The sequence below is a fragment of the Dioscorea cayenensis genome, chromosome 5, assembly GCF_009730915.1.
Source record: "Dioscorea cayenensis subsp. rotundata cultivar TDr96_F1 chromosome 5, TDr96_F1_v2_PseudoChromosome.rev07_lg8_w22 25.fasta, whole genome shotgun sequence".
Lineage (NCBI taxonomy): Eukaryota > Viridiplantae > Streptophyta > Magnoliopsida > Dioscoreales > Dioscoreaceae > Dioscorea > Dioscorea cayenensis.
Window position 1 is genome coordinate 32,013,233 of NC_052475.1, and position 26,849 is coordinate 32,040,081.

Sequence of the window (26,849 nt, forward strand, 5' to 3'; positions counted from 1 at the left end):
CGAAGTTACGTATTGCTCATAATTCACCAACATTGGCTCTCCCAAGATCACTGCGCGGAGCAAAGTATTGAGAAAGTTTAGATAAGTACCGGCCATGGTTGAAAGAAAAACACTGCCTGCACTTAACATATGAACCCAACGCAAGTTTTTCTGACTCACTGGTTCTGTGGTGTTTAATTTTTCCTCGTGCGAGATTCTGATGAAAAGGTTACAAGTATTAATCACTAAATCTGGTTAGAATTCTTTGTTCCATACGAGGGTGAGCAAACATGTTTAAGAGTCATGGGCTTCAATTTTCGCGTTAAGTTAGCTATGGTGTGTATTGGCATATCATACTTTTGTGTTATGGGCTATATTTGTTTTTCTTATGGACATGGTTGTGTGTGAGACAGTAGCAGTAAATTGAAGGTGTCGCTACTTATCCACACTTTTGACTAACTCCTCACAAATTTGGATTTTATTTTTGCTTACATGTGATTCTTGAGAAGTTAATGTTTTCAGGTTGAGGATTAGTGAAAATTATGGCCTATATTTGATGAAGTATGTGTTTGATCTAATTATAAACTAATATGGTATACGATGATTAATGTTAAGATGTAAATGCATGTCTAATAATATAAATTATATTTATTTGTATAAAAGCACAAAATGAAAATTACCCAACTCGAAGTGAGCCTTAATTTATTTTGCTTAGCGAATCTTGATCAATCATCTTCTTTGTATATTTTAAAAATTATTAATCAACATCAAAAGAAATTTTGTAATTTAACTTAGCATGATAATATGGTGCCACTTTCATCAATTAAAAGATACAGCTGATGATAACAGTGTTATTGGTATAATAAACATTATCCTTCTCGCTTTGTATTATTATTATTTTTATAAATTGAAATAAATCACTGCTTTAAAATGTAAGAAGGGTATAGAGGTGCATAAGATGAGTGAATTTTTGGGAGGAACAAACCCTAGTGATTCAGATTAAGTTAAAATACAATAAAATTAGTTAGCGTTTTATCGGGATTAGAGACATCACGTAGTGAAGTGTAAGCTATCTTCACAAATATCAAATACATTCAAATATCAATACATTCACCGTAGATGTAGCTGTGAGTTCGATCTCTGGATGTTATATAAACACCTCACGCAAAAATATATTTTAAACATAGAAACTTGATGCTCCATTGATCATATTGAGTTATACTGAAATATCATTTAATTAAAAATCTTATTATTTTTCTTCAAATGGCTTAACATCATTTAATACAGTGAAAATATCAATTTTCTTATGCTTAATCATAAAGAATTAGGTGCATGGTACATTTATGAAGAATTATAGCATTTATTGGGTGGACTAATTTGGCAGGCTCCTGCTCTAGCTTTCACATTTGAGTTGTTCACTCCCATTAAATATTCCTCATCTTTCTTCCAATGACTCATCAAATCCCTACAATATTATTTATGTATTATTATTATTATTATTATTATTATTATTATTTTGGTATGAAACCCTTTTCTATTATTATCTTCATAACCACTGTCATATCTTCTATAAATCTTCAAACATATATATATATATATATATATATATATATATATATATATATAAATGAAGTGGTTTGTGGCAGATCTAGTCAGAGTGATGGGTTGTGGGTTTTGTGTTTATATGTCATGCCAGTTATGTTCATGTTATGTGTTTCTGTTTGTATCTTCTCATGCTTAGTTCTCTCTCACTCTCATCATTCCATTTGTATAATTTCCATTTCTGTTTCTAGTGCCAAGTCAAAAAAGGTTAGGAACAAAAAAATAAATAATTAATCTTATTAAACATTTTAAATGATAAATTATACCCTTAAGTCTCTTGCCAAAAAGCAAAGCGATTACAACATGCAACCATTCTATATTAAAATAATTCAATATAATAGAGTTAGACTGTTAGTTATATATATATAAAAAAAGTAGGAAAGTTACTTGCATGAGTCTATGTCATTTAAAAAAAACACCTAATTATATATATTTATTTAACTAATTTATTATAAAAAAAAACCAAAATCAATAATTATATATATTTTTTAATAAACTTTCTCACTGTCTAGTCAATTTTCTCAACAAATTATTAATTTTGAATAAAATAAAATAAAATAAATCTAAGATCTCTCACAATGTTCCACATGGTGTCACTATTTATTTATTTTATTTATTTATTTATTTATAATTATTTATTCATATAAAAGTCCAAGTACACACAGAGCCAACCTTCACCGCCTTCGCGGGTCCGCGTGAACAAAACCGTTTTGTTTTACTTTAATTTCTTTTTTATTTGGAAAAAAAATTTCTAAAAAATAATCGAAGAAGAAGTTCTTCCCAATTTCTTTCACGAAATCTAGGGATTTGAGAAGGTGTGATTCATAGATATAGAGTGGAGTAAAAGGAAGGAATAAAGGGTGGAAAAAGGGAGGATCCAATGGCTTTTTCTTGTTGAATTCTTGACTTCGGGGTTGGTTTTTCTCTTTCTCTGTTGGAGAAATGTGAGTGAATTTGTGTTTTTGTTGTGATGGTTTTGATGGAATCGGTTTGTTTTTGGCTGGTTTTGAGTTTTGTTTTTAAAAACAAAATTTTTGACTTGAACTCTTGCTAATTGATGTTTTTGATTGCTTTTTTTTTTCTTGAAAACGGAATTGGTTGGGGGTTTTTGGTGTTTATTTGGCTCGTTTTCTGCAATTTTCTTTTTGGGATTTCTTGTTCTGGATTCAATCTTGAGTGTTTTTGTTACTGTGTGATGATTTTTCAGCAGGATTTTGGCTTGAATTTCGGTCGGAAAGTGGAGATTTTGATCGAGGTTTTTGTTGTTTAGTTTCTCTTCGGTTTCTCCGATTCAGTGTGGAAAGGAGGAATCGAAGACGGTGAATAGACTCATAGAGGATGTCAGGATTCGTGGGAGTTTTAGTCTCCGATCCCTGGCTTCAGAGTCAATTCACTCAGGTTGAGCTACGGAGCCTGAAATCTAGAGTAAGCTAGCAGATCACGAGTTCTCTCATTTGAAGTCTGATTTATTGTTGCATTGCTTCTTCTTGATCTAATGATTGCATTATTTGATTGACCAGTACCTCTCTACACGGAGAGAAACTGGCCATGTGACAGCCGGAGATTTGTCTTCAGTGATGGTCAAGCTAAAGGGTCTCAATGAGGTGCTCACTGAGAAAGAGATCTCTGCAGTCGTGGATGAGTCTTATTCAGATTACAGCCATGAAATAGACTTTGAAACTTTTCTTCGGGTACATTGTTGTTGTTCTTGTGAGACTTTATTTATTTATGGTGTGACATGTCTTTACTAAGCTGCTTTGAAGTGGATAAATTGCTTTTGTGGGCATATTTGAATTAACGATGAATTAGAAATGATGCATTGGGTAAGTGTACTTATTTGAATCTCCATCATGGAGTGAGTGTTTTTTTTATTTTAATTGTTCATTGGTAGGTTTATTTGAATCTGCAACAATGTGCTGCGGCTAAATTGGGTGGTGCTAAGAACTCCTCATCATTCCTTAAGGCAACTACAACTACACTTTTGCACACTATTGATGAATCAGAGAAATCTTCTTATGTGGCGCATATCAACAGCTATCTCAGAGATGACCCTTTTCTTAAGAACTATTTACCACTAGATCCAGCATCCAATGATTTGTTTAACCTTGCCAAAGATGGTGTTCTTCTCTGGTATGAATCGAATCCTATTCTGTTATCAATGTAGGCTTTGTTGACAACAATTGCTTGAGAGAGGCTAAGTTATTTATAGTTTAATACAAATGGCTAAATTGTTTTGTGTTATTCTCAAAGTCGAATGACATGTCACATGCATGGAGATAATATTCCTATGCTTGATGTTTTTGTTTTCCTTTTACTTAGTAAATTGATCAATGTTGCGGTGCCTGGAACAATAGATGAAAGGGCAATTAACACAAAACGAGTCTTGAACCCTTGGGAAAGGAATGAGAATCATACTCTTTGCCTCAACTCTGCAAAAGCAATTGGGTGCACTGTTGTTAACATTGGAACACAAGACCTTATTGAAGGGAGGGTAAGTCTGTACATACTTATTATTTGTATAATACCAGTAAATAATTGTTTATGATTTTCCTTGGTAATGAACAAGTGATCTGACCTCTCCTTCGGCATGTATTCTCTTTTCTGCATATCCCACCGCAAAAATTTTTCACTAGTGGTGTGTTTAAGCCCAGTGCAAATAGCAATTGGTTTTTAAATTCTTTTTGTGAAACCTCTGAAATTCTGAATCATGTTTCTCTTCATATACTTTATAAGCTTATGTGCTTCCATTACCATTGTGCCATCAGTTTCATCAGTATACTTTTTTCCCTTTCAATTTTAGTCCCAATATTGACAATTTACTAGAATTTTCAAAATTCTTGTTTAAGTTTCATTCATAAATTTTGATGTTAAGCTACCTATGTTTACCACCTAGAAGTGCTCTAAGATTTATATAGTTCCAGCACATCAATCCAGCTTACCATGATAAACTGTTTCTCTTGCTCTTGATATCTTGAAAGTTGATAAGAGGAAGCATGCCCATCTTTACTCGTTTCTCGAGGGACCTCCAATCTGTAATATACTTGCAAAATTCTTGTGTGCAAGACCATTGCTATACCTGTCAATTTCAAATAATTTTGACTGTTGGTTTTTCTTTGATGCAGCCTCATCTGGTACTAGGACTGATATCTCAAATCATTAAGGTATACGATTCAAGTTTTGCCATCTTAACTCTCTAATTTCTTTGTTGCATCATGTGTCTCCGGGTTGCTTTTACAAACTCTTCAAATTTCCTGCTTGATGTGTGTTTCTTTGAATGATCAATTGCCATAGGCACAGATGACATATGAATGACTATTTGATTGTTTTGATGATTCACTTATTAGATTCAACTTCTTGCGGATCTGAATCTAAAGAAGACACCACAATTAGTGGAGTTGGTTGAAGACAACAAGGTTAATAGATTTGGCTACTTGCTCCCATTTCTGGATCCATACATTCCCTGGACTCGAATATTATTTATTAGGTTGTTGGTTGCAATGTAATCAGGATGTGGAGGAACTTCTGGGCTTGGCACCAGAAAAAATGTTGCTCAAATGGATGAACTTTCATCTTAAGAAGGCAGGATATAAGAAGACTGTAATGAATTTTTCTTCTGATGTGAAGGTAACATATTTACTATCTTGATCGAAAATAGCCCATCACAATTTTGTTATAAATCTGTTGTTAGTTTATAAAGAGGCAGAAATTTTAGAGTAGACATCAGTGTCTAATTCTGGCTGGGGCTGTGTCTTTTTTTTTTTCCTGCACAATTATTGTTTAAACAATAAAAGTGAGAGCAGTGTGCTCTACCTCATCTTATGTACACCATCAAAACAAGTTTTAGTGTTATTTTAGTAATTGATTTTATGACTATTTCATAGTTCTAAAAAACTCATTTATTTACAGGATGGAGAAGCATATGCATACCTTCTTAATGTTCTTGCTCCTGAGCACTGCAGCCCTTCCACTTTGGATACTAAAGATCCTACTGAAAGAGCAAAGTTGGTACTTGATCATGCAGAAAGGATGGACTGTAAACGATACTTGAATCCAAAAGATATTGTTGAAGGCTCACCTAATCTTAATCTTGCATTTGTTGCACAGATTTTTCATCATCGGTGAGAATTGATCAATGCTTTATTTCTGTTTTGCTATTTTGTTCTCATTCCTATGATCTTAATAATCTTTTCAATTCTCTAGAGATCCCCTGTCAGTAAGGATCATGTCTATTTATTTTTTCACAGTAGACTAAATAGGATTCTAGGGTACCGTATGAACCATTAAATGGGGCCCCATTGGGGTTTTGTTTCCTTTCACCTTCTAAAAACTTCCATCTACGAGGACACATTAAGGGTCCTTCTTCAAATTGTATCCTTTACCTGCAAATACAGGCCGTTAATGTTGTAAACTGCCAAACTGTTGGACAAGCAAATGGTGACAGTTTTCTTATTCATTCTTGCAGTTGTTCAATGTGAATTCTTTGCCTAGAAAATTCATATTTCCTCATCATGATTTTATTTAGCACTACATCTCTTGAGCTTTCTTTAATATATTCATCTCCAGTAGTCACACTGCATGTTTGTTGAGATATTTTTAAATGCCTGAAGTCTGTGGGCGGGCCATTTTCAGCAATTAATATTTGCACGCCTAGTTAGATGCTCTTATGACTGAGGCATGATATGTCCCTTTTTAGTTTATGAAATTCTACCATCACACCAGGTGAAATAACTGCTTTATCTGTCCTGCCTATATTCACTTTATGGTATATGTTTCAAACTCCAGTTTTTTCTACAAGCAATTGAATTTCAATGACCATGCCACTATCATGCATGTTTGTTAATGAACTGCTATATATTCCTTAAACTGTATCATCGTACTTTTCTGGTGTTAACCTAATCACTGGAGTATGGAAAGACCAACAAGATCATCAGGCAGCATGCATATGCGTTCGAAAAATTGAGATTAGAATGCCATTTATGCAGGATTGATCATGTGATTGTATTTGTATTTTAAGTTATTTATTGACATAATTCTTTGTTTGTCAATTATGAGCATTTCAATTCTGTTCTGATTTTTCTTGCTGTAATGCTATTTTACCTGGCAATCTATTATCCTCCCCTTGTCCTGTTGTTTGACACCTTGGGCCTTTTTTTTAATCTATTTATCTATTGAGGTAGGATTGTAATGGTGCCATGGCTGTGTTAATTTTTGTCAGGAATGGTTTGTCCACAGACAGCAAAAAGATTTCCTTTGCTGAGATGATGCCAGATGATATTCTAGTATCTCGAGAGGAAAGGGCTTTTCGGTTGTGGATAAACAGCCTTGGAATTGTTACATATGTTAATAATGTATTTGAGGATGTCAGAAATGGGTAAGCTTCTGTTATACCATATGCTCTTTGTTTATACATAGGCTGTTAATTAATATAACATACATGCAGGTGGGTTCTTTTGGAAGTGCTCGACAAAGTGTCTCCAGGATCTGTTATCTGGAAGCAGGCAACAAAACCTCCCATCAAGATGCCATTTAGAAAAGTTGAAAACTGCAACCAAGTTATAAGAATTGGCAAACAACTGAAATTCTCCTTAGTGAATGTTGCAGGGAATGACATTGTGCAAGGGAATAAGAAACTCATTCTTGGTAAATTCTTTTTCTTTTTAATATTTACTTTTACCATTGCTGATGCTTTTGATGTCTAATCTTTTTCATTTTTTCTGAATAAGATGGTGCATGTACTGATTTTTGTTATCTCAATGAATTATAATAATCCTTTCTTTCCTCCACATGTAAATTTACCACCTGAAGCAAAAGAAATTAATATAGTTAGACCTTTTGTTCAGCATTTTTGTGGCAGTTGATGAGATACAACATTCTTCAACTCTTAAAGAACTTGAGATACCACTCTCAAGGAAGGGAAATAACGGATGCTGATATTTTAATTTGGGCCAATAAAACAGTGAAGAGCACTGGCAGAACTACTCAGATGGAGAGTTTCAAGGTTTGATTACTCTTCTTGATTTATGATGAATGATTATCTTTGTCCTATATATTTGACTTTTTACTGTTTACTTCAGGACAAGAGCCTCTCAAGTGGAATATTTTTCCTCGAACTTCTCAGTTCTGTTGAACCCAGGGTTGTTAACTGGAACATTGTAACAAAGGGTGAAAGTGGTAGGCATTTTAGTACATACTTACCTAATGTTATTTAGCTGCTAAGTGGTAACTCATGCATCTTCATAAATATTTACGGTCCTAAATACACACAAGAAGATACAGTGCAAGTTGTCAATATATATAGAAATTTTAATATTATTACGTCACAGGTTTCATTAAGTTGATTGCCTTCATTTCTCTGAGCTACTACTTGATTGCTTGATTGCTTGATTGCTTGAATGCAGACGAAGAAAAGAGGCTGAATGCTACTTATATAATCAGTGTAGCTAGAAAGCTTGGGTGTTCCATCTTTTTGTTGCCTGAAGACATAATGGAGGTACCATTTTGACTGACATTGTTTTTATATTGGTTTAACTACCCTCATTGAGTAAAAATAAATATTTAATGGCTTATGACAGTTATCCAAGTAATTTCCTTTTTAGAAGCATAACCATGCAGGCCATGAACTTATATATCTCGACATAATGAAATTAAATTTGATGACTGACCTTATCGTGTATTTATTTCAAAGAGTGTATCTTGAAAGAATTTGGAACAAGGTGCTTTATGGTTTAAATATGCCCTAACTACATTGCTGCAAGAAAGCCACGGTCAAGTCATTTACCGAACACCATATTATTAATCATTACAACAAAATGGTATACATGCATAGATTATAGGAGATGCTCCATAGGAATCCATAATTATCATTTATCATAAATCATCTAATCCTATATCAGGAGTTCTCTCAAACAAGAATTTTTTTTTTATGCTGCTGCAGTAGGACTTCCTTTTTATGTTTATGATCAACAGGCCTTACTTTGTTTTTCCTGTGCTTGCTGTTATGACAGGTAAATCAAAAGATGATTCTCACACTAACTGCGAGCATTATGTACTGGAGCTTGGAGCGGCAGCGGGCCGAGGACTCTGAGCAATCCTCGGAGATATCGGTTGAGGATGCGTCCTCTCAGAAAGCTCCTTCCTCTGATGGAGAAGACGGCAGCATTGCTGCAGATAGCATGTCAAACTTGACTGTCGATGATGCCGCTTCAGATACCTCGAGTATAGCTGCAGATAGTGCAACTGCTTCAGTTGAAAATGAGGGCCAAAAAGAAAACATTTTAATCTGAATTATAATAGGCTAATAGCCAAAGGGAAGAAAAAAAAAAAGATCCACTTTTTGCTATGGAGATTACAGAACAATGCTCTTTTGTTACTTGCAAATAGGATTTTACCCAAATGATTGTTGTATTTCACGTTTCATTTGGGGAGGACAAATGGTAGATAAAAGTGTCAAAATGCTTTGTGTGTTCCAGTTCTTTGTAGTATATTTACTTTGTTATAGCAAATTTTATTGCAATAATGTTCTACTAGTAAAAAAAAAGAAAAGGAAAAATGATACTAAGTTTTTCGATGTGGAGTAATTCTTGATTATGCCTAAGTTTTTACGTGATGTGTTTTTTTAGGGCTCGAACTATTGTTTTTGTTTTTTGGGAAAAATTTAAGTTTATTCAGAATGTATTGTCAAGCATGCTCACTGTGCATATTTATAAGTTGAGAAATTAATTACTTCCCCTCAAGAGCTTCTTTTTTTTTTTTTAATAAAACTCAGGAGCTTTCATATATACATTGTCTGAGGCATAATTATTTTTTGAATTGATGTTTTCTTTCAAATAGGTAAAATACGAAAAGAAAAATAAAATAAAATGAAAAAATGAACTGAAGTAGATGATTTAGGTAAAAGCTATAAAGCCATCTTTTATTTTAAACTCCTCATAAGACTTTGTTTTCAAAGGAACTTACTCCAAATGTAACAAGAGCATAATCCAAAAGCTAGAAACTCTACAACTAATTCCAGCATAAATTTCAATCCCAGGACCTCAGGCTGTTGCTCTACATGAGCTACAACATAAAAAAAAACAAGAAATTCCAAGAAAACAAGACTAGGGAATTCCTCAGTCATTTTGTAACCTTCCAATGTATTTATCATAGAACTTCCCCGCCTTCTCAAGATCTCCGAGCTCGGTGTAGCAGTCAGCTATGGCTCCGTAAGCTTCCGTGCTGCCAGAATCCTCTCCGGCCCTCTTCGATATCTCCAGAACCTTTGAATGGTACTTTATCGCTTCCTTGTATTTCCCCAGTCTCTGAAAAGATGCGCCTGAAGAAATCCAAGAAAGAAAGTAGTCCGAATGGTTTATGTATCTAGATATGGTCAAAGCAAAGATTGAACACTATAAAACGTTAATCAACGATGCAATTGTCAAATTTTGATGCTATAATCCTTTCATTTATATTCATGAGAATAATGCTGAAGGGGAAAGCCGAACCTAAGCCTCGGGCAGCCTTCTTCTCTTCAACATGATCTCCTAAAGTCTCTGCAAGCTCAAAGGCCGCATTGAATTCTGCAAGAGCCTTCTCAGGATCTTGATTCCGGAGATAATTTTTCCCAGTTCTCAAATTTGTGATTAGTTGCTGCTTTCTAGGATCGATAATGACTTCTGTTTCAGATACCCTACCAACTGGTGCATAGCTCAAGTTGGGAGCATAAGACTCTATTTTCGCTTGTCTTCTTAATGCAGCATTGATTTGGCGCAATTGATCATTTAGCCGCTCTAGTTCTCCTCTTCTTTGACGTGCAAGCAATCCTACAAATCAAACCATTCAATTTGCATATGAAAGGAATTGGTAGGAGTTGAATGTTGCATATGTAGCATTCTGCTGGCCATATAACAATCGACTCAAATCCATTCTCCTCACTTCATTTCATCAAAAAGAAAATGCCAATGTAGTCATGATACTAACAAAACAAGTTGACATAGGAATGCAACAAACAGTCAAGAAGCAGTCATTGAATAGGAGGTCCATACTGAGTAGACGAGCTTTCTTACTTGGCTGAACAATCAGCACTGATATATAGGACTGTAATCTAACATATCTTATGTTACTCCAAAGTAGGCAAAAGGTATTATTTGTGAAGGCAAAAATATAACTTTGGTCACATACATCACATACATATTCAAGAAGCAAAATAAAACTTCCATTACCTCCAACAGTTGCCCCGATCAGGGCTATTATGAACAAAAGAGGCATACTGAGAAAGGAATTCTCAGGCTCACAAGTTTCTGCCAGAGCATTAAGAGGCAGAACGAGCATGAATGAGTTTGCAACCAAGAATACCTTCAAAAAGCTGAATGATGCCATTTTCTGCAGAATACAATTCCATAAATATAGCAGAAATTGATCACTTCATCATGGACCAAGAATGAAATATATACCTTGGAAAAAATAAGGAGTATAATCAACATTAGACAGAATCAGAAAGACATGAATAATGTGCAGAACGAACAACAAAGATTCAAGCAATGCACAGCATCTATAAGATGGTGAAATCCAACATTGCTGAAAAACTAGAAATTTATAGTCTAGCATTCGGAACTCAAGCCTAATTTGAGGCAAATAAAAACACCACTGCAACTAAAAGGAATCACACAGCACAATTATGTAATCACAAATGAACTGAGTACTCATTAACATGTCATAAACAAATCGAAGATTCCCTTGAAACATTTCTGCAAGCCATACTCAATGTGCATTGGCGCTCATGAAATCACATTTTCTACTTTCACAATCTATACATGAAAAAACTAAATATTTATTGAGAAAGGTGTAATTTTCATGGAAATGCCAGTTGTTTTAGTTTTTTTCTAAGAATGCAGGAACAAAAGTTGAACAAGAGAGACTCACCATCATACCTGATGATCAGAAACACAATCCAAAGTGGCCTTGCAAACTCCAGTTTTTCTCCTATCAAATTCATAGGCATCACAAGATCCAGCCTTTTGGAAAATACCGAGAGTAGAGCATATGATTTTGCTGCTTGACAGACATTGGAGTTGCGAGGACGAAAGCACAAACTTTGCCACATCCTTCCTGAATGGTAGGCATGCCATGTCTTCTGGTTTCAAAAGAAACACCTAAACCCAATCAGAACAGCACAAAACCAGACTGTAACAATCAAAATCTACATCAAAAAAAGATTTGTAAGTTACAGAACAGCAAAAAAAATTCCTAATTGTTGCTGCTAGATACTTTTCATCTTCTCGATCATCTGGTTTCATAGGGGTCTAATATCATAAATATAACAAAGTCAGCAATAGAAAAAATGCAATGGTGTATGATTATAACCAATACGTAAATGTTTTGACACACATTATACTATTAAGTCAGAAGTTACTAACACGGTCATTAACCAAGACAACCACCTAAGGCTGGATTTAAACTAGCATAATAAATTTTTTAACTAATCTCATCTCACTAATTTGACAGCAGATCAAGGTATCTATATTAATTATCTAGACTTTTTAGTTTTTGAAAAAAAATGCTGGCAAACTTTCTCTACTGTCTTGCTGCATAGTATAATAGGAAGAGAAGACAGTAGACCATAAAAATCTCAAGGAAGAGGAAGGACATGGGAGGAAAGAGAAGGTAGAGAAATGCAGAAGAAACCACAAGTAATACTGTTAGATAATTCACTCGAGTTCCATTTCTTATCTTATATTCCTTGCTGTCCAAACTTTCACAAAAAATATATATGGCTCCTATTGACTGATTAAAATTACAGTCAAACATGTAAATTTTTTAAAGAGAGAGAGAGAGAGAGAGAATGCTTCCGCATAACAATATATTCATGAAATCTATAAACTTGAAATGCAAGTAAAGAAAAAAAAATACACAGAAAAATGCAAACTTTCTGCTTTAAAAGATAAAATTCAATCACTCTTAACCCTGCTCAGCTAAAAAAAGGAAAACAAAAAAAATCAATACACATTTAGAAACCCCCCCAAAAAAAACCCCCTCCATCTCCAGCAAAAAGAGCTGAATAAGATAACTTGCTATTCTAACCAAATTTCACAATAAACCAACAAAAAAAAAAATTCATGCAAAGAAAAATAAACACTGCCAAAGAGACACAAATTTTTGACAGCCATAACCAAACTTCCATCAAACTCAAGATATTTCCAAAAACGAAGAGAAGAGTGGTAATCATCAAACAATGCTTATACTAGTGAGACCTGTGCATCGTGGTGTGAGGGACTTGAAGGGGTTTGCGCAGCGAGAAGGCGAGGGCAAGGGCGGGCGCAACAAGCGGAGGAGAGATGCCGCCATTGTCGCCAAGACACTTGGTAGGATAAGGGAAAAACAAAAAGAGACGAGCTTTTTAGAATTATAACAATTTGAGAAAAAAAGTTGGGTTCTTTGTTTTGTAAGTTTTGTGAAAAAAAAAACTAGGGGCTTGAAATGGCCCACAAGCTGAGATTTTCCAAATATTTTTCAATAAATAATTTTTAAATTTAATATTTATTATTAAATAATTACCATATTTAATTTGTTAAAACAATGATCAATGTTTTAACTTTTAAGAAATTATTTTCAACCATTAATTATTAATCTATTTAGTTGATGTATATACAAATAGTAAGAAAAAAATTCAGGAAAATTCCACATTTATGTCATAATAAAATGTGCAAATTTAGGGAGTTTAATGCAAATATTGGGTAAAAAAGAAATAAAAACAATTCCTTCAACTTGCCTCATGTATGTATATATATATATATATATATATATAGGAAAAACATCATCTAGGTAAGTCCCTAGATTTCAAATCTAGGTAAGTTTTAAATCTAAACCGTTGGATCATCATCTGATGGTTGATTATTTACATAAATACTGTACACCTTTTTACTGTTCATGATCACTGTACAACAATGTAGAACGCGGTTTCTACTGTTCATAATGATAAGAGCCATCAGATTACCATCCAATGGCTATTATGGACATCCCTAGATTTGAAATCTAGGGACGTCCCTAGATGATGAGTCCTCATATATATATATTTTATAGTTCTGAGGCCTCAAATGAAGAACACACAGGCCTCAACAAGTATGAGGAACACAATGACTTCACAAAATTTATCAAGTATATCAAGTGCTCCTCCTCATGAAGTCTATATAGAATTATAACAATTATTATTCAACAGTTACATTGATAAATTCCATACTTTGGTATATAACAGTTTATGATTCAAAGAAAAAAAAAATCCACTCATTAAATTCAAGGCTTCAATTAGAGATGGAAACAATACAAGCAGCAAATTCATGAACTGAATAGTTGTTGTTCCTGACAGAAAACTATGCTTGTAATCCATGCTACAAGTTGCAGAGCAAAAGGGTCGAGCATTCCATCGACAAAAGTTCATCATTTTGTCTATTTTCGGAAACAATAGAATACTCGAGGCATCAGTTGCATCAATATTCCTGTCTAGATGGGTGAGCATTTGGAGGTTGAGGTTAAGGAGGGCCGGAAAATAGCAGGGAAGCATTGGTTCCACCAAAGCCGAACGAATTTGAAAGTGCAGCTCTTATTGGCATCTCTCTTGGGGCACTCAGAGGCATGAATCCACCATGAAAGACAGGATCTGGCTTTTGAAGGTTTAGTGTTGGTGGTGCAATACCCTGAAAACCAACTCAACAGAGTTATGATGATAATTTTCCAAACACATGGAAGAAGAATAAATGAAAGGGTATGTTTAAGACATTTGCTGCAAACCAATTAAACAAATCCAGGGATACTAGATAGTTTCTGTAAATTTATTATGCTTTGCAGTATCAGTAATCGGTTTTTAGCCTGAAAGAAGCATCCTAACAGTGAGAAAAAAAAAATATGAACAGTTTTCAAGATTTTCAGTTTTTAACTAAGCAAAAGAGTTTGAGATTGTATAGCAAATGTAAACAAATAGGGGGATGCTTTGAAGGAAACCCACATGATGAATTGCTAGAACCGCAAAAATTGCCTCCACAGAACCAGCAGCTCCAAGTAGATGACCAGTGGCTCCCTGAATATCATATCAAAAGGCTGACACATAATAAAGGAAGGTACTTAAAAATCATAACATATTAGGAAAACAGACCTTTGTGGAGGATAGTGCCAGAGCACCTGATGTTGAATGATCTGAGAATACAGATCCGATTGCATTGGCTTCCGCAACATCACCTATTCAGAATTGGCATTCTAAATTGTGTTTTCTATTCTCAATCAAATTTGAACTGCAAAAATCTAATGAAGACTTTAGTGAAGTACCAAGAGGAGTTGATGTGGCATGAGCATTTATATAATCGACCTGATTTGGACTAAGGCCTGACTGCACAAAAGAAAAGGGAATGTCTTACTGATCTTTGAATATGCAGTCACTGTAAACTGTTTTTGGGCATAGATATCTAGTAAAGCATAATCCACAAATAATTAATGAATAAAATTCATGTTTAAGGGAAATAAATAGACGACAAAGTCACTAAATGGCATCAAACAGAACTGGAATAAAAAATCACTGCAAAAAGGTTACTGCACTAGGTACAGCAGAAATGTGAAAATGAAAAATCATACTTGTTCCAGTGCGCGTGTCATGGCTAGCATAGCGCCCTTGCCTTCAATGTGCGGCTGAGTAATGTGATGAGCATCACCTGACATGCCATAGCCTCGAACCTCTGCATAAATTTTTGCCCCTCGCTCCTTTGCATGATCAAGTTCCTTCTCAGGGAAAACAGGCATGCATGGATACAAACTCAGTGGTCAAGTTGTCATATTTCAAAGTGAAGAACATGTTACTGGGCCAATAAAAAATAGTAGCTTACCTCCAATACCATTACACCAGAACCTTCAGCGATCCTATCCAATTTAAATGGGCAAGAGTAACAATAATAAGATCCAATGGAATCAAAACCAAAAGAAACAAACAACTAAACAACAAAGGAAAGTCATCATACACAAATCCATCCCGATCACAATCAAAAGGCCGAGAAGAAGCTTCAGGAAGGCTATTATATTTGGTAGCCAGTGCTTTTGATCTACAAAATAATGAAAGAATTTGTATGTCCTGAGCTTAAGAAGTGAAGCATATTCCTGACTATTATGTTCATCTAACACTTTCTAATAAATCATGCAGAACAAAAGTCAACAATTACTTTATGAATAAATCTGGAAAATACACAAAGAAAAAGGAGGTATCAATTGGATAACTGATGCTCACCTACAAAATCCTGCTATAGAAAGAGCATCAATACTAGACTCTGTTCCTCCAGCCACCATTACATCTGCATCTCCAAATTGAATCATTCGTGTAGCATCCCCAATAGAATGAGCTCCAGTGGCACAAGCTGTCACCGCTGCATGGTTTGGCCCCTGCCAAAAATTTGGACAAATCTGTAGTATCGTTCACCGAGAACTATAGCTCAACCAGCATATTGTAAAGGTTCATATAGTAAAACCAACAAGTTTGGTAACATTACATAGAGGGAAACTAATTCACGTACCATGAAACCATACTTCATGCTCACATGGCCTGCTGCCATGTTAATCAATATTCTCGGGATAAAGAATGGACTAAGCCGGCGCAAACGCTGCACTCATAAAGTTGAAAATTGTATCATGCCCATAGACAACATTAATGGAAAAGCAACCAGTTGAATCCAAAGAGGAACAAACCTTTTCACATATCATATGTGCCGCATCTAAAATGTCAGATATGCTTCCAGTACCCCCACCTATGGAAACACCCTGTCATTTCCCAAACCAAAAAGGAAGAAACAAGTCACCTATTGCACATTATCACAAAGTAAACTGAAGGGTGGAAAAAAAAAAGAAGTGATACCGTTCTTTCCTTCTTTTCTGGCTCTTCTGGCATCCAGTTTGCATCTCTAATCGCCTCATCAGTCGAGCAAAGGGCATATGATATAAACCGTGCAATTGATCTATGATCCTAGGAAAAAGAACGTCAGTAACATGATGAGAACAAAATTCAAAGAACTAATATCCAAGAGATATAAACCAATGCCAAGGACTGAACTATCTAGTAAACTTAGCATAAATTTGTGCTTATGTAGATCCAAAATATCACAAACCAGACGGAATCCAGAGGTAAAACATAGATTTTGGATAACAATATCCCACTTTGCAACCCAATTTTCAAAACTCGAGTCTTTAACATGAAAAGTTAAAGCAAACATGTGTTATTCATTGAAGAAATCCAAGCATCAAAAACTGAATTTTTAATTCATAAAGGGGGAACTGAAAATAAATCAAAGTGGCAAGACACAAGCGGCAGCATTGGATTAAACACAGAAATCAGAACAAATCCACAAGTCAGGGACTGATTCTAAACTCATAAACGGAGAATTCAAACCAAAAAGAAAAACAAATAAAAGTCTCAAGACATAAGTGTCCACCTTGGAACGAACCCAGGTCTCCTCATCAAACTCCCCCTCTTCCTTCCCGCACGGCACGACGCCTGCCACCTTGGACGAGAGCTGCTCGTAGGTGTGCATTACCACGGTCTCGTCAAACCCGTCCACCTTGAGATCGGCGGGAGACAGAGCCCGTATCCCGCAACGGCCATCGATGAGGCGGGACCAGGTGGGACCAACGCCACAACCAAGCGGGGTGACCATGCCGAGGCCAGTGACCACCACGCGCCGTCGGGGAGCAGCAGGAGGAGGAGGTAAGGACTGGGAGGAGAAAACGCGGCGGTGATGGTGGGGGAGAAGCCGGAGGAGACGGCGGCCACCGGCGTTCATGGCGGCAGCGACAATGAAGAACTCGAACGAGAGGTTTTAGCTGAGGTGCGGAATAGTGGCACATAAAATGGTTTTATGGAAACACCCTTGGATTTATTCAAATTATTAACACCTCCTTATTCTTAAAAAAATAGTTTTTATTTTTTTTTAAAAAAAATTATGCTTTATTGATTAAAAAAAACATAAATTCAATGATTACAGTCTCATATTGTTTTGTAGCATCTCGTTTTTGGATACCTTGAATCGGACGTAAATATATAAATTCTTTGATTTCGAATTATATTATTATAAGATTAAAGATAAAAAAAAAAAGAAACAACATTGTTTTAATAGACTTATTAAAATAATAATATTCAGAATTTGGTCATACTCAATTTGAACATAATTAAAAAATTAAAATTTCAAATTTGCAAATCTTTTAATTGAAATATAAGTAAAAAGATACTATTTAAAATTTTAGCCAGAAGAATTACTACTGTATGTAAAAAAAAGCAGATATGTAGTTTTAACTTTTAAGAAAATTCAGGGATGTATGTGTAATTGTGAACAGATAAGAGAGATTGAATGAAAATACCAAAATTTTTGGGGAGCCGTTTGCAAAAATGTTTATTTTATTTTTTATTTTATTTTTTTTCTCTTCCTCTTCGTGCCCTTGCGCTTCTCCCCTCGCTTTGCTTCCCTCCCTTTTTCCCCCTTTCAAAACCCTAGGTACCCAAATCTCCATAAACCCTAGAGATTCCTATTTCCTGTTCCTTTTTCTCTTCAACAAAATCAATTGATCAGCCCCCTTCTCCTCTACAAATCCATCGCCACTCGATTCTTTAATCCCTCCCGTGCCCTAGCTCCACCAGTTCCGCCTTCAATCTTTTCACTCAATTTGTTTGGAATATCATTTTCTTTTCTTTTCTCTCATTTCTTATTGTTTCTGGGTTTGGGATTTCGGTGGGAAGTGGAAAAGTTTTGAAAAGTTTGTGGCTAGTTTGGTTGTTGTGTGGGTGTCCGTTGAACTAGGGTTTGGCCAGAGTTGGAAAGGCTCGCGTTTGTGGATCAATCTGGTTCTGGTTTTGAATTGAGTTTTGAAGTTTTGGGTCGGTGAATCTAGGTTTTGGTTCTTTTTGATGAGATTATGAACTGAATGGCGAGCTCAAGAAGCTCTCGGGGGAATTCTTGATGTTTTTGGCTAATTAAGCTGTTGTTTTTCGTCGTTTTGATTGGTGAATAGGGTTTGAGTGGTTGCTAGGTTTTGGAGATATGAGAATAGGGAAGTGTGTATAAGCGTGTGGCTTTTTGGAGGGGAAGGAGATGAACCGGATATGAGTAGGCTGTCATTCCGGCCTCGTCCCCTTGATATTCACAAGAAGCTCCCGATTGTAAAATCTGTCAAGGAGTTTGAGGATGACGAGGCTCCTGTCACAGGTGCTTCCACACGAAACTCTCAGCTGCTCCGACTTGCTGCTGAGACTGAAATTGAGGTTATGCTGGTCTTATGTTGATTATTTGAGCATGATATTATAATTATGAAAATTCCAATGCTGCTTGTGATCTAGTATACTTTTCTTCTTATAACACGTTATCTTGTCCAATCCTGCTTGCATAATGGGTCTTTCTCGCCTCATGACCTTATTGATGACGAATGCTAGTTGACCATGTGCAATCGGGTTTGAGTGGATGAATATTTTTGATGTTGGTAGAAATTACTGCTCTCCTTAATCATGACTATGTTTTTTTAAGAGTGCTCTGATATGCTTTTGCTTTAAGTGATGCTTGTAAGTCCTGGTGACCTGTGACAATTATGTGAAGTGGTTGCATATGGTATTGTTGTATTTCATAAATATTTTTGATATGTTCAGCAAGAGGTTTATGCATACTTAAAGTTTTTCATATCAGCGCTTGAAAGTTTAGTGTGTTCTGAATTTAATGGAATAGTTGATAGTCAGTTTTCTTTAGTTGAGAAGTGGGCATGCAAAAAATGAGTGCTACCTTTGGCTTGGAACCACCGATGATTTAAACATAACTCTGATTGAGTTACATTCTTTACTTTATATAACGTCATCATGTAGATATAGATATTTTTCCTCTTGTGGTCATTTTCTTTCTTCATCACCTTTTTTGTCCGTCCTATTGCTAATGATTAAAATGCCATGTGTTCTCTTTGACATTCCTTTATTGGTTCAACATCTCATGTTTCTCTGGTTGTTCGCTCATGCCATTCTATGGTTACCGAGATTCTGACTATTCCAAATCAATTTCAAAAGCTGATGTCAGTGTGTAGCTATTTTGGATAGTGTAGCATGGCATTATGGAAACCTCCATTGTCATGTATGTAAGAGCAATTTATATGGTTTTAAATAAACACACAGTAATCTTATGAAAATGGACACCCTAACCTGGCAATTTGTATTTTCTGTAGGTGCAACAAAACAATAGCAAGAAAAATGCTCAAGAAATACCTACACCACAGTGCAGCATTGTGGACACATATGAAAGGGATTACTTGCAGTCCTTCTCACAACCGGCATCATATTTACGTGGAAGAGGAGGTCTGCACTGACCTGCATAAAAAAATTGTCTAATGTGGTACTTTTTTTTTGTTGATAATATAGCTAATCTTTTGAGCATGATGTATCTTTTGCAGCTAGGGCTGAGATTGGGGAGTTTGTTGAGTATGATCTGGATGATGAAGATGAGGATTGGCTGCTGGAATATAACAATGATAAAAAGATTCTTGCTCCTGAAAAGTAATTTGAAACTATTAATTTTTCTACACTTTGTTGAATTTCTTGTATGGAAGGCCTTCTTGATTCTTGAGGTCTACCAATTATAACTTGAATGTTTTTTCTGCATTTAGTAGTTGATTAAATTATGGAAACAAATAATTTTTGTATAAGTTAATATGGTTCCTCATGTGGATGTTGCCCCATATATAGTATGGAATGAATTCATGCTTAAATAAATTTATATGAACTTGTATCTTTTATAGTTCATGCCCTCAATGGAGGACTGGATCAATTAAGGTTATTCAAATTTCTGTTTGCTATTTAATAATTCTAGTTACACATCCAAAATCACTAACAGAAATGGGTATTTAAAGTTGAAATCACATAAATCACATAGTGTTTTGTAAACTATGGGCGAAGAAATAATATCAATTACAATGATGACATAAAAAGGGAAGAACAGCACAATAGAAGCTTAATCAATATCAAGAAGGTCCCTCAAATTACTAAATTTGACCATCTCTTGTTAAGGTGCTTTTCCCTCTACAATAACTTTATTTTGTCACTGTCAAATGTGTGTGTGTGTGTGTGTGTGTATATGTTTTAGCCCTGTTGTTGTGGGCACATAAGTACGAGTCTGAGATTTCATTTAAATGGAAGTAGGTTGTCTTTTAACCAGCTACCTTTTAATGTTTCTTTTGGTTGTTCTGTGCTTGCAAATGCAATGGTTTCTTCACCTTTTTTTTTTTTAATAAATCCATGGACTGCAATATGCAACACTTTTACTATGCATATTCGTACATTATGAACATGCAAATGTCTTTGGTAATTGGTACTCCTTTTCTATTTGAGGTATCCCATTAACCTTTTGGAATTTACATGGACTTACCTATGTTTACTAAGGTTTCGCTTTATTGTTTTACATTATGGGCATCCAAATTTCTTCTTCCAGTACAATTATTTGAGGTATCTCCATTTACTTTCTGGAATTTACATGGTTTTACTTATGTTTGTTAAAACAGATTTGAGGCTTTCTTGTTTAAGCTGGAGGTTTTAGATCACAAGGCTCGAGAAAAAGCGGGAATGATCACCCACACTCTCGGTTCATCTATTCCTGTTCTGCTACAGCTTGATGCTGCAGCTGAGGTGATATATCAAGAGTTACAATTTATATGAATTTTGCTTCTATTCTTAACATGTTATATTTCATTTTCTAAAATATCATATGCAAATGTTTTGATTAGCAAGCTTGTATGTTATATGAGTTTCTCTCATTTCACAGGCGTTGCAATCTCAATCCACTCGATTTCCAGTATTCCAGTCCGTATATGACTATTGGAAAGAAAAGGTGGTCTTCTATTTGACTAATATAATAGCTAGATTTGATCCTTTTGAGTTAGCATATTTAGAAAACTGTATTTTGCAAATTCCAGTGCATGGCTTTTGAACTTTGCTGATGTTACTTTATGACTAGCTTGCATTTTAATTTGTATCCTGATCATCCATTATGATTTGACAGAATCATTGTCTCTGTTGTAGCATAATTTCTTATGCATCCTTTATTTATTTGTTACCAGCGGGAGCAGTGGCAAAAACCAATTTTGAGGCGTTTGCAGGTGAGATCCATGGCAATGCAAGTTACATTTATCATTTTACTACACTCTTGGGTTGATTATGTATTATCAATTGGAAATGATCTAGGTGTATTTTATATAGATAGCTGATATAATGTGAAATCGAAGTTGTCTAATGGTTTGCAAGTAAAGTTTTGTGGTTTACGATGTACAAGAGTTCACAACTTATGCTTGTTAATCAAATGGACATGTATCTGCAGTCTCTTTGGTTGAATTATTCCTATCACTTCAGAAATTTCTGGGAACCTGTTGGGGCATTATTTGACACTTTCTAATTTATTCAAATAGCTTCATTCTTCATAAAAGTCAATTGAATGATATTCATGTAATTATTCATTTCGGAGGAAAAAGATGTCCTAGTATGTATATTTTTTTTTCTTTCCCTTATTCTCACAGTGACTGAACTCACCCATCCAAGATATATAACATGAGCCATGTATTAAGGTTTTGTGTGGCTCTTACATGCTGCACTAGTGGAGAATGGCTGTACTTATATTTAGGTGGTTGCCTTCATATTTTAATTTCATTGGGCATTCTACTTTGACTATCATTGACTGGAGTTGGTCATTACTTGGGTTCTTAAGTTAAAAGGTGATGTGAAGTAGAGTTAGTGAGCACATTGTCTTTTTTTTGTCAGTTCTTCCCTTCTTTGATTATTGGTTATTTCTTCTGTTGCTTGGTTTTTGCTGCAGTCATGTTTATCTCACAGGCTGTCTTCCAGGATGATAGTATTATTTTGTGCCACATATATTACTTTATTTAATTTTCATCAAACTTCATTTACTTTCTATATTTTCCATATCTGTGTTTCCCCTTAAAATCTTTTTTAACCTCCTTTGTTACATGAGCTTAAGGCAATTTAATACATGCTATTTTTCTTCCCAATCTAAGTTCTACACATGACAACTGTTTCATGCATCAATTCATCCAGTTTGCATTATAATTGTAAAGTTTATTATACAGCTTACTATATACATGTATTATTGTTTTTATGCAGCCTCCTCCAGCAGTTAATGATACAAACCCATACAATGTGTTCAGACCTAGGGAGAAAGCTCACCGCCTTCACACAAGAAGGGTAGGGCCTACTAGTCTAGCAAATTTAACATTGTTGTAGTCAGTATATCTTTCATATTTGGTGATGGCAAAAGAATGGGGTTTGGTAATCTGATAGTTCGTGGTCAATATTTTTTCTCTAGATGCAAAGAAGGGAAAACAATGTGCAATCTTTTGAAAAACTTCGCCAGGTAAAATTTCTGTTATATTTGAGCTTGAATTATGTTAATATTTTATTTTTGAAGTGAGTGTTTGTCCTGTATCATATTCTATTTTTGTGAATGTGTCTGGCTGTGGACTCTTGTGGGACATTAATTCCTTAACTCAACCCTACAGTGTTTACTGTTTGACACTTTTCTGTACAGCAGCTTTCATTAGTTTTTGGTGATAAGTATTGTCAGCTGTTCACGCCATATCAGTGCTAATTTGACCTTATGAAATTGTTCCAGGTCAGGCGCAATTTGGACCAGGCCAAGACTCTGGTGGAAGCTTTGATTAAGGTTTCCATTCTGATTCAAAAGTCTACTTGTTTTAAAACTAATTTTCTTGTATAAATTATTTGCAACCTTGGAACTTCTTGTCCGGTATCTAATAAGCACACCTGCTTGCAGAGAGAGGAGAAGAAGCGAGAGGTCGTGGAGAATGAGGTTGCTCTTCAACGAATTCAGATAAAATACCAAGTAAGTCCTATGCCCTTGGTTTACTTGTTCTGTTCTTCAATTACTCAGCTCAAGTTTATTACCGTTTGCTGATTGTGTTCTCCTCTTCATTTTTCAATTTATTTATGTCTTGCTATTCCTTGTTTCAGTCTGTTCAGGCAAATTTCTTCATTTGAGGTACTTAATTTTGAGTCTTTGTTGTATCTTGGTTTGTGAAAAGCTAGCTAACTAATGGGATATTGTGCTATGCATATAGAAGGTGTAAACTGGTTGGAGCCTTTAAAGGTGATCTGCCTTGGTTTTGAATAATTGGTGTCATTGGGTTTAGACCTTGGCTTACAATTTCTATACTAAGCTGGACTGATAAGCTAGCATTAATTTCAATTAAGTTAACTTTTTTTGAGCCTATAATTGTCCCTGGCTTCCTTATTTTAGATATCTTGAATTTAACTTGAATGCCGACGAGCTCGGATTCATTGTTTAACCACTATTGATGTTTGGATGGTAGACTTAGACTTGGAAGCTTCTTCATTGGAGTTTGCTCATACAAAGGTATCTGTTGATGGAGTTACCTTGGAAAAACAGATTTACCAACTGTACACACTAGATTTTCCGGATGTGGGATGGTTGTTTGATCTTGAATTAGTCTTCGTCGAATTGTTGGAGTGATGCTTTTATATGATTTTAACATCTTTGGCAAGAAGAGACCTTACTAATCTCTTATAAATTTCACAAGTTGGAGGTTAAGTGTGGATACAGAATAAGAGTAAATGTATGTCAACAGAGCATCTCAGAGTTTGTTTTTATATTAATCTTATGTTTCTGCTAGACATTTGTATTCAAACCTGAGATGCCTTGTTTTGGAAAACATCCTATTTGTCAACATAACAGTATTGCATGATTTATGAGGGAACATGTTAGTAAGTAATATATAGTTCGAAAGGATTGATCTGTTAAATTGCATTATGGCTTCTGAATAGCTTTTTATGCATTCCTGCCGGTTCTCCTATATAATTTGAATATTCCTTTCCAGTTGTCTTCTATTGCCTGACATCATTAAGACAATCTTACCCGTTTTGATTCTGTTAGTTATGGTGGTTCAGTTTCTGTAGTTTCGATCCATTAGCATCAATTATTTGCTGAGATCATCAGGCAGTTTCATTTTTTTTTATAAGACCTGACTTATTTACATGGTAATTATACAGTATTTGTTAGTTCCTTGGTCAATAAGTTCACAACACTTTATATAACCTGTTAACGCATTGCAAAAACTAAGCATATTTATCATATTAGCTGGTTTTCTGAAAGGGTCCTTTGAGGTATTGGAAATTTTTATTTTAAAACCTCACAGAAATGGTCCGATTTACCAAATTAGCAGTTTTCCGAAAGGATCCTTTGCGCTGTTGTGAAGTTTAAGTTCCGCCAATAAAAATTGGTTTGATTGTATGCCATTATGTTGCATGCACTACACCTTTTCTTTCTGTTTTGGCTGGAGATTTATTTCTTTCTAATCATGTGAGTTGAAGTGCTCAGAGTTCATTGTTTCTGTGGTCTTTTGAGTTTTTTTAGTCTATGGAGGCTGACTGAGTAGTTCCTCGTGCCACAAGTTATTTAATTTTGAGCTACCACTTAGATAAGTAGTGAAATTGTTTTCAGCACGAGGCACAGCTTGTTGAGGATGGGCTAGCATTGTCAGGATTTCCACTTGCATGCAAATTCGGATCGAGTGAAGATGATCCTATGGACTCTGATGATGCAATTAATGGTCGCTCACGACCTCATCCAACTTCTATTCAGCAGTCACGCTTTACCAACTATAGAAGGATAATTTTCCCTACTGGGCGGATGACGCGTGATTTAAAACGGAGGCATCTACCTAATGGATGGCTTCAGAAGAGGGTAGGTTTTCTTCATGCTGCTACTTTCTATTTTCAATCTGATGCTAAATTCACAGAACTTCAGAGATAAAAGAAGTCACCTTTGTTGAGGATTGATTAACCAGTTGCCTTCAATCTTTTAGCGGTTCTAGGATTAATTCCACTTACTAGTTTTATGTATAGTAGTTAAAAGTAGATATTTTTGTGACTACAAGAGGAACTAGATGGTCAGTTGCAACCAAATCTTTTTGTCTCAATATATAACTTATTCTTTTAATCATAGTATCTCCTCGAAGTCTTCCTTTATATCAGAGGAATCTAGGGCAGCACATTCTAATAATTTTCATTTCTGAAAGGATCCATGTTTTTTTTTTGCTTTTGAAGTTTGATTGAATAGGTTCGCCTTGTAAATTCAGTCACTATCCTTATTTGTTGAGGAAGAAAATAGTAAAAATAGCAATCATCATATTTTGCTACATGTTCATATACAGTTACAAGAAGTTTGTTGCTGGGAAAATTGATATGGTCAAATGCGGAATTTTTTGCAGGACCCTCTTGAGCCAGTTTTGTTGTTTACAAAACCTTTAGATCCAGAAAAATTGACAGCTGCTGGCATTATTCCGCCTCCAGACCCCACATTTGAAAATGGATCCGTAGCACCGCCATTCCGCTTCCAGGGCAGGATCGGCCGAGGTGGCCGCATTATCTTTGATAGAGTACCAATTGGAACTGGAAGTCATGTGCCACCAAACACCCAGCCTCTGCAACCCAATGGTTGAACCGGCTTGTCGTCCCTAAGTCTACAGTCTACATGTTTCACCGAAAGAGGATGATTCCTGTGACTAGGAAGAGTGGTCCTGGAATATTGCCCATTATCCTTTTTCGGGATATCTGTGAAGCCGAGGTGAAGGAAGGCGGCAGGCATACATGACCGACTGGTTTAACTGTTGTAGTTTAGCATGATGTTGGGCTTATTTTTCCGTAGGGTTGAAATTCATGTCAGGCTTCAATTTTCCTAACCTCCATTGCTAGTCATGCCTCATATTATTCCGCCTAGTGTGCCCACCTCCCAATTTCTGTACAATCTGTTGCAATCTCACATTATTTCCCGAATAGCTGCCTCTTTTCTTTTTTTTTTTGGCCCCCTTTCTTTCCCAATTTGTAGGGGTTCAATGTATTTATGATTCTAGTTTGTAGGTGCAGTATAATTGCCATGTGCTTGTTGGCCGAAAGTTTGATGGAAACATGTTCATGCTGTGATATCATGCTGATTGATGATGAAGATTTTGCAATTGCTAATCATTTTGTAGTTATTAATTGTTTATTAAGAAAAAAACTATAAAAAGGGCTTTAAAGGGTATATTGAAAATCCAAGCTGCTAATATTTCATATTTGTAACTGGTAGCAGACTTGCATCATTGATTCTTTTATTTATTATTCTATTTTATTTTTCTAGTCATTCATTTGCATGAAACTATACAGCAGACACAATGGTAAAAGTAGCCGTCCGAGCAGCAGGGACATCATGACAATCAATTAGATTAAT

At 35.3% G+C, this 26,849-nt stretch overlaps 4 protein-coding genes across 7 annotated transcripts; 2 read left to right on the forward strand and 2 right to left on the reverse strand.

Moving 5' to 3' along the window:
• Positions 1–2,360: 2,360 nt before the first annotated feature.
• LOC120261324 (fimbrin-4-like) lies at positions 2,361–8,982 on the forward strand. 2 transcript variants are annotated; one of them, XM_039269176.1, is made up of 15 exons: positions 2,361–2,494; positions 2,789–3,006; positions 3,102–3,272; positions 3,473–3,711; positions 3,901–4,072; positions 4,704–4,742; positions 4,926–4,994; positions 5,089–5,205; positions 5,488–5,699; positions 6,797–6,952; positions 7,022–7,221; positions 7,422–7,579; positions 7,656–7,752; positions 7,980–8,071; positions 8,586–8,982. In XM_039269176.1, exons 2-15 carry the CDS (start codon positions 2,920–2,922, stop codon positions 8,862–8,864), a joined length of 2,088 nt encoding a protein of 695 aa, XP_039125110.1. In that variant the 5' UTR covers positions 2,361–2,494; positions 2,789–2,919; the 3' UTR covers positions 8,865–8,982. The 2 variants fall into 2 exon arrangements, with proteins under 2 accessions (XP_039125110.1, XP_039125109.1); XM_039269175.1 differs by having other exon boundaries at positions 2,792–3,006.
• A 490-nt stretch (positions 8,983–9,472) lies between these two features.
• LOC120262229 (protein FLUORESCENT IN BLUE LIGHT, chloroplastic) lies at positions 9,473–12,958 on the reverse strand. Of its 2 annotated transcripts, none has more exons than XM_039270311.1 (5): positions 12,807–12,958; positions 11,487–11,689; positions 10,779–10,938; positions 10,062–10,379; positions 9,473–9,892 (listed from the first exon to the last, which is right to left on the reverse strand). In XM_039270311.1, the coding sequence occupies exons 1-5, from the start codon at positions 12,898–12,900 to the stop codon at positions 9,690–9,692; spliced, it is 978 nt and encodes a 325-aa protein (XP_039126245.1). In that variant the 5' UTR covers positions 12,901–12,958; the 3' UTR covers positions 9,473–9,689. The 2 variants fall into 2 exon arrangements, with proteins under 2 accessions (XP_039126245.1, XP_039126246.1); XM_039270312.1 differs by having other exon boundaries at positions 11,487–11,686; positions 12,807–12,936.
• Positions 12,959–13,836: 878 nt separating this feature from the next.
• LOC120260644 (3-oxoacyl-[acyl-carrier-protein] synthase, mitochondrial) lies at positions 13,837–17,382 on the reverse strand. Of its 2 annotated transcripts, none has more exons than XM_039268173.1 (12): positions 17,013–17,382; positions 16,439–16,546; positions 16,273–16,344; positions 16,101–16,187; positions 15,818–15,969; positions 15,555–15,635; positions 15,423–15,456; positions 15,175–15,318; positions 14,872–14,932; positions 14,702–14,784; positions 14,555–14,626; positions 13,837–14,246 (listed from the first exon to the last, which is right to left on the reverse strand). In XM_039268173.1, exons 1-12 carry the CDS (start codon positions 17,358–17,360, stop codon positions 14,082–14,084), a joined length of 1,407 nt encoding a protein of 468 aa, XP_039124107.1. In that variant the 5' UTR covers positions 17,361–17,382; the 3' UTR covers positions 13,837–14,081. The 2 variants fall into 2 exon arrangements, with proteins under 2 accessions (XP_039124107.1, XP_039124108.1); XM_039268174.1 differs by having other exon boundaries at positions 16,439–16,538; positions 17,013–17,167.
• Positions 17,383–18,017: 635 nt separating this feature from the next.
• Positions 18,018–26,602, forward strand: LOC120261214 (enhancer of polycomb homolog 2-like). Its single transcript, XM_039268998.1, has 13 exons — positions 18,018–18,448; positions 18,583–18,832; positions 19,771–19,900; positions 19,996–20,098; positions 21,100–21,223; positions 21,360–21,425; positions 21,655–21,693; positions 22,709–22,789; positions 22,911–22,958; positions 23,217–23,267; positions 23,379–23,447; positions 25,083–25,325; positions 25,852–26,602. The coding sequence occupies exons 2-13, from the start codon at positions 18,674–18,676 to the stop codon at positions 26,080–26,082; spliced, it is 1,344 nt and encodes a 447-aa protein (XP_039124932.1). The 5' UTR covers positions 18,018–18,448; positions 18,583–18,673; the 3' UTR covers positions 26,083–26,602.
• Positions 26,603–26,849: the final 247 nt, after the last annotated feature.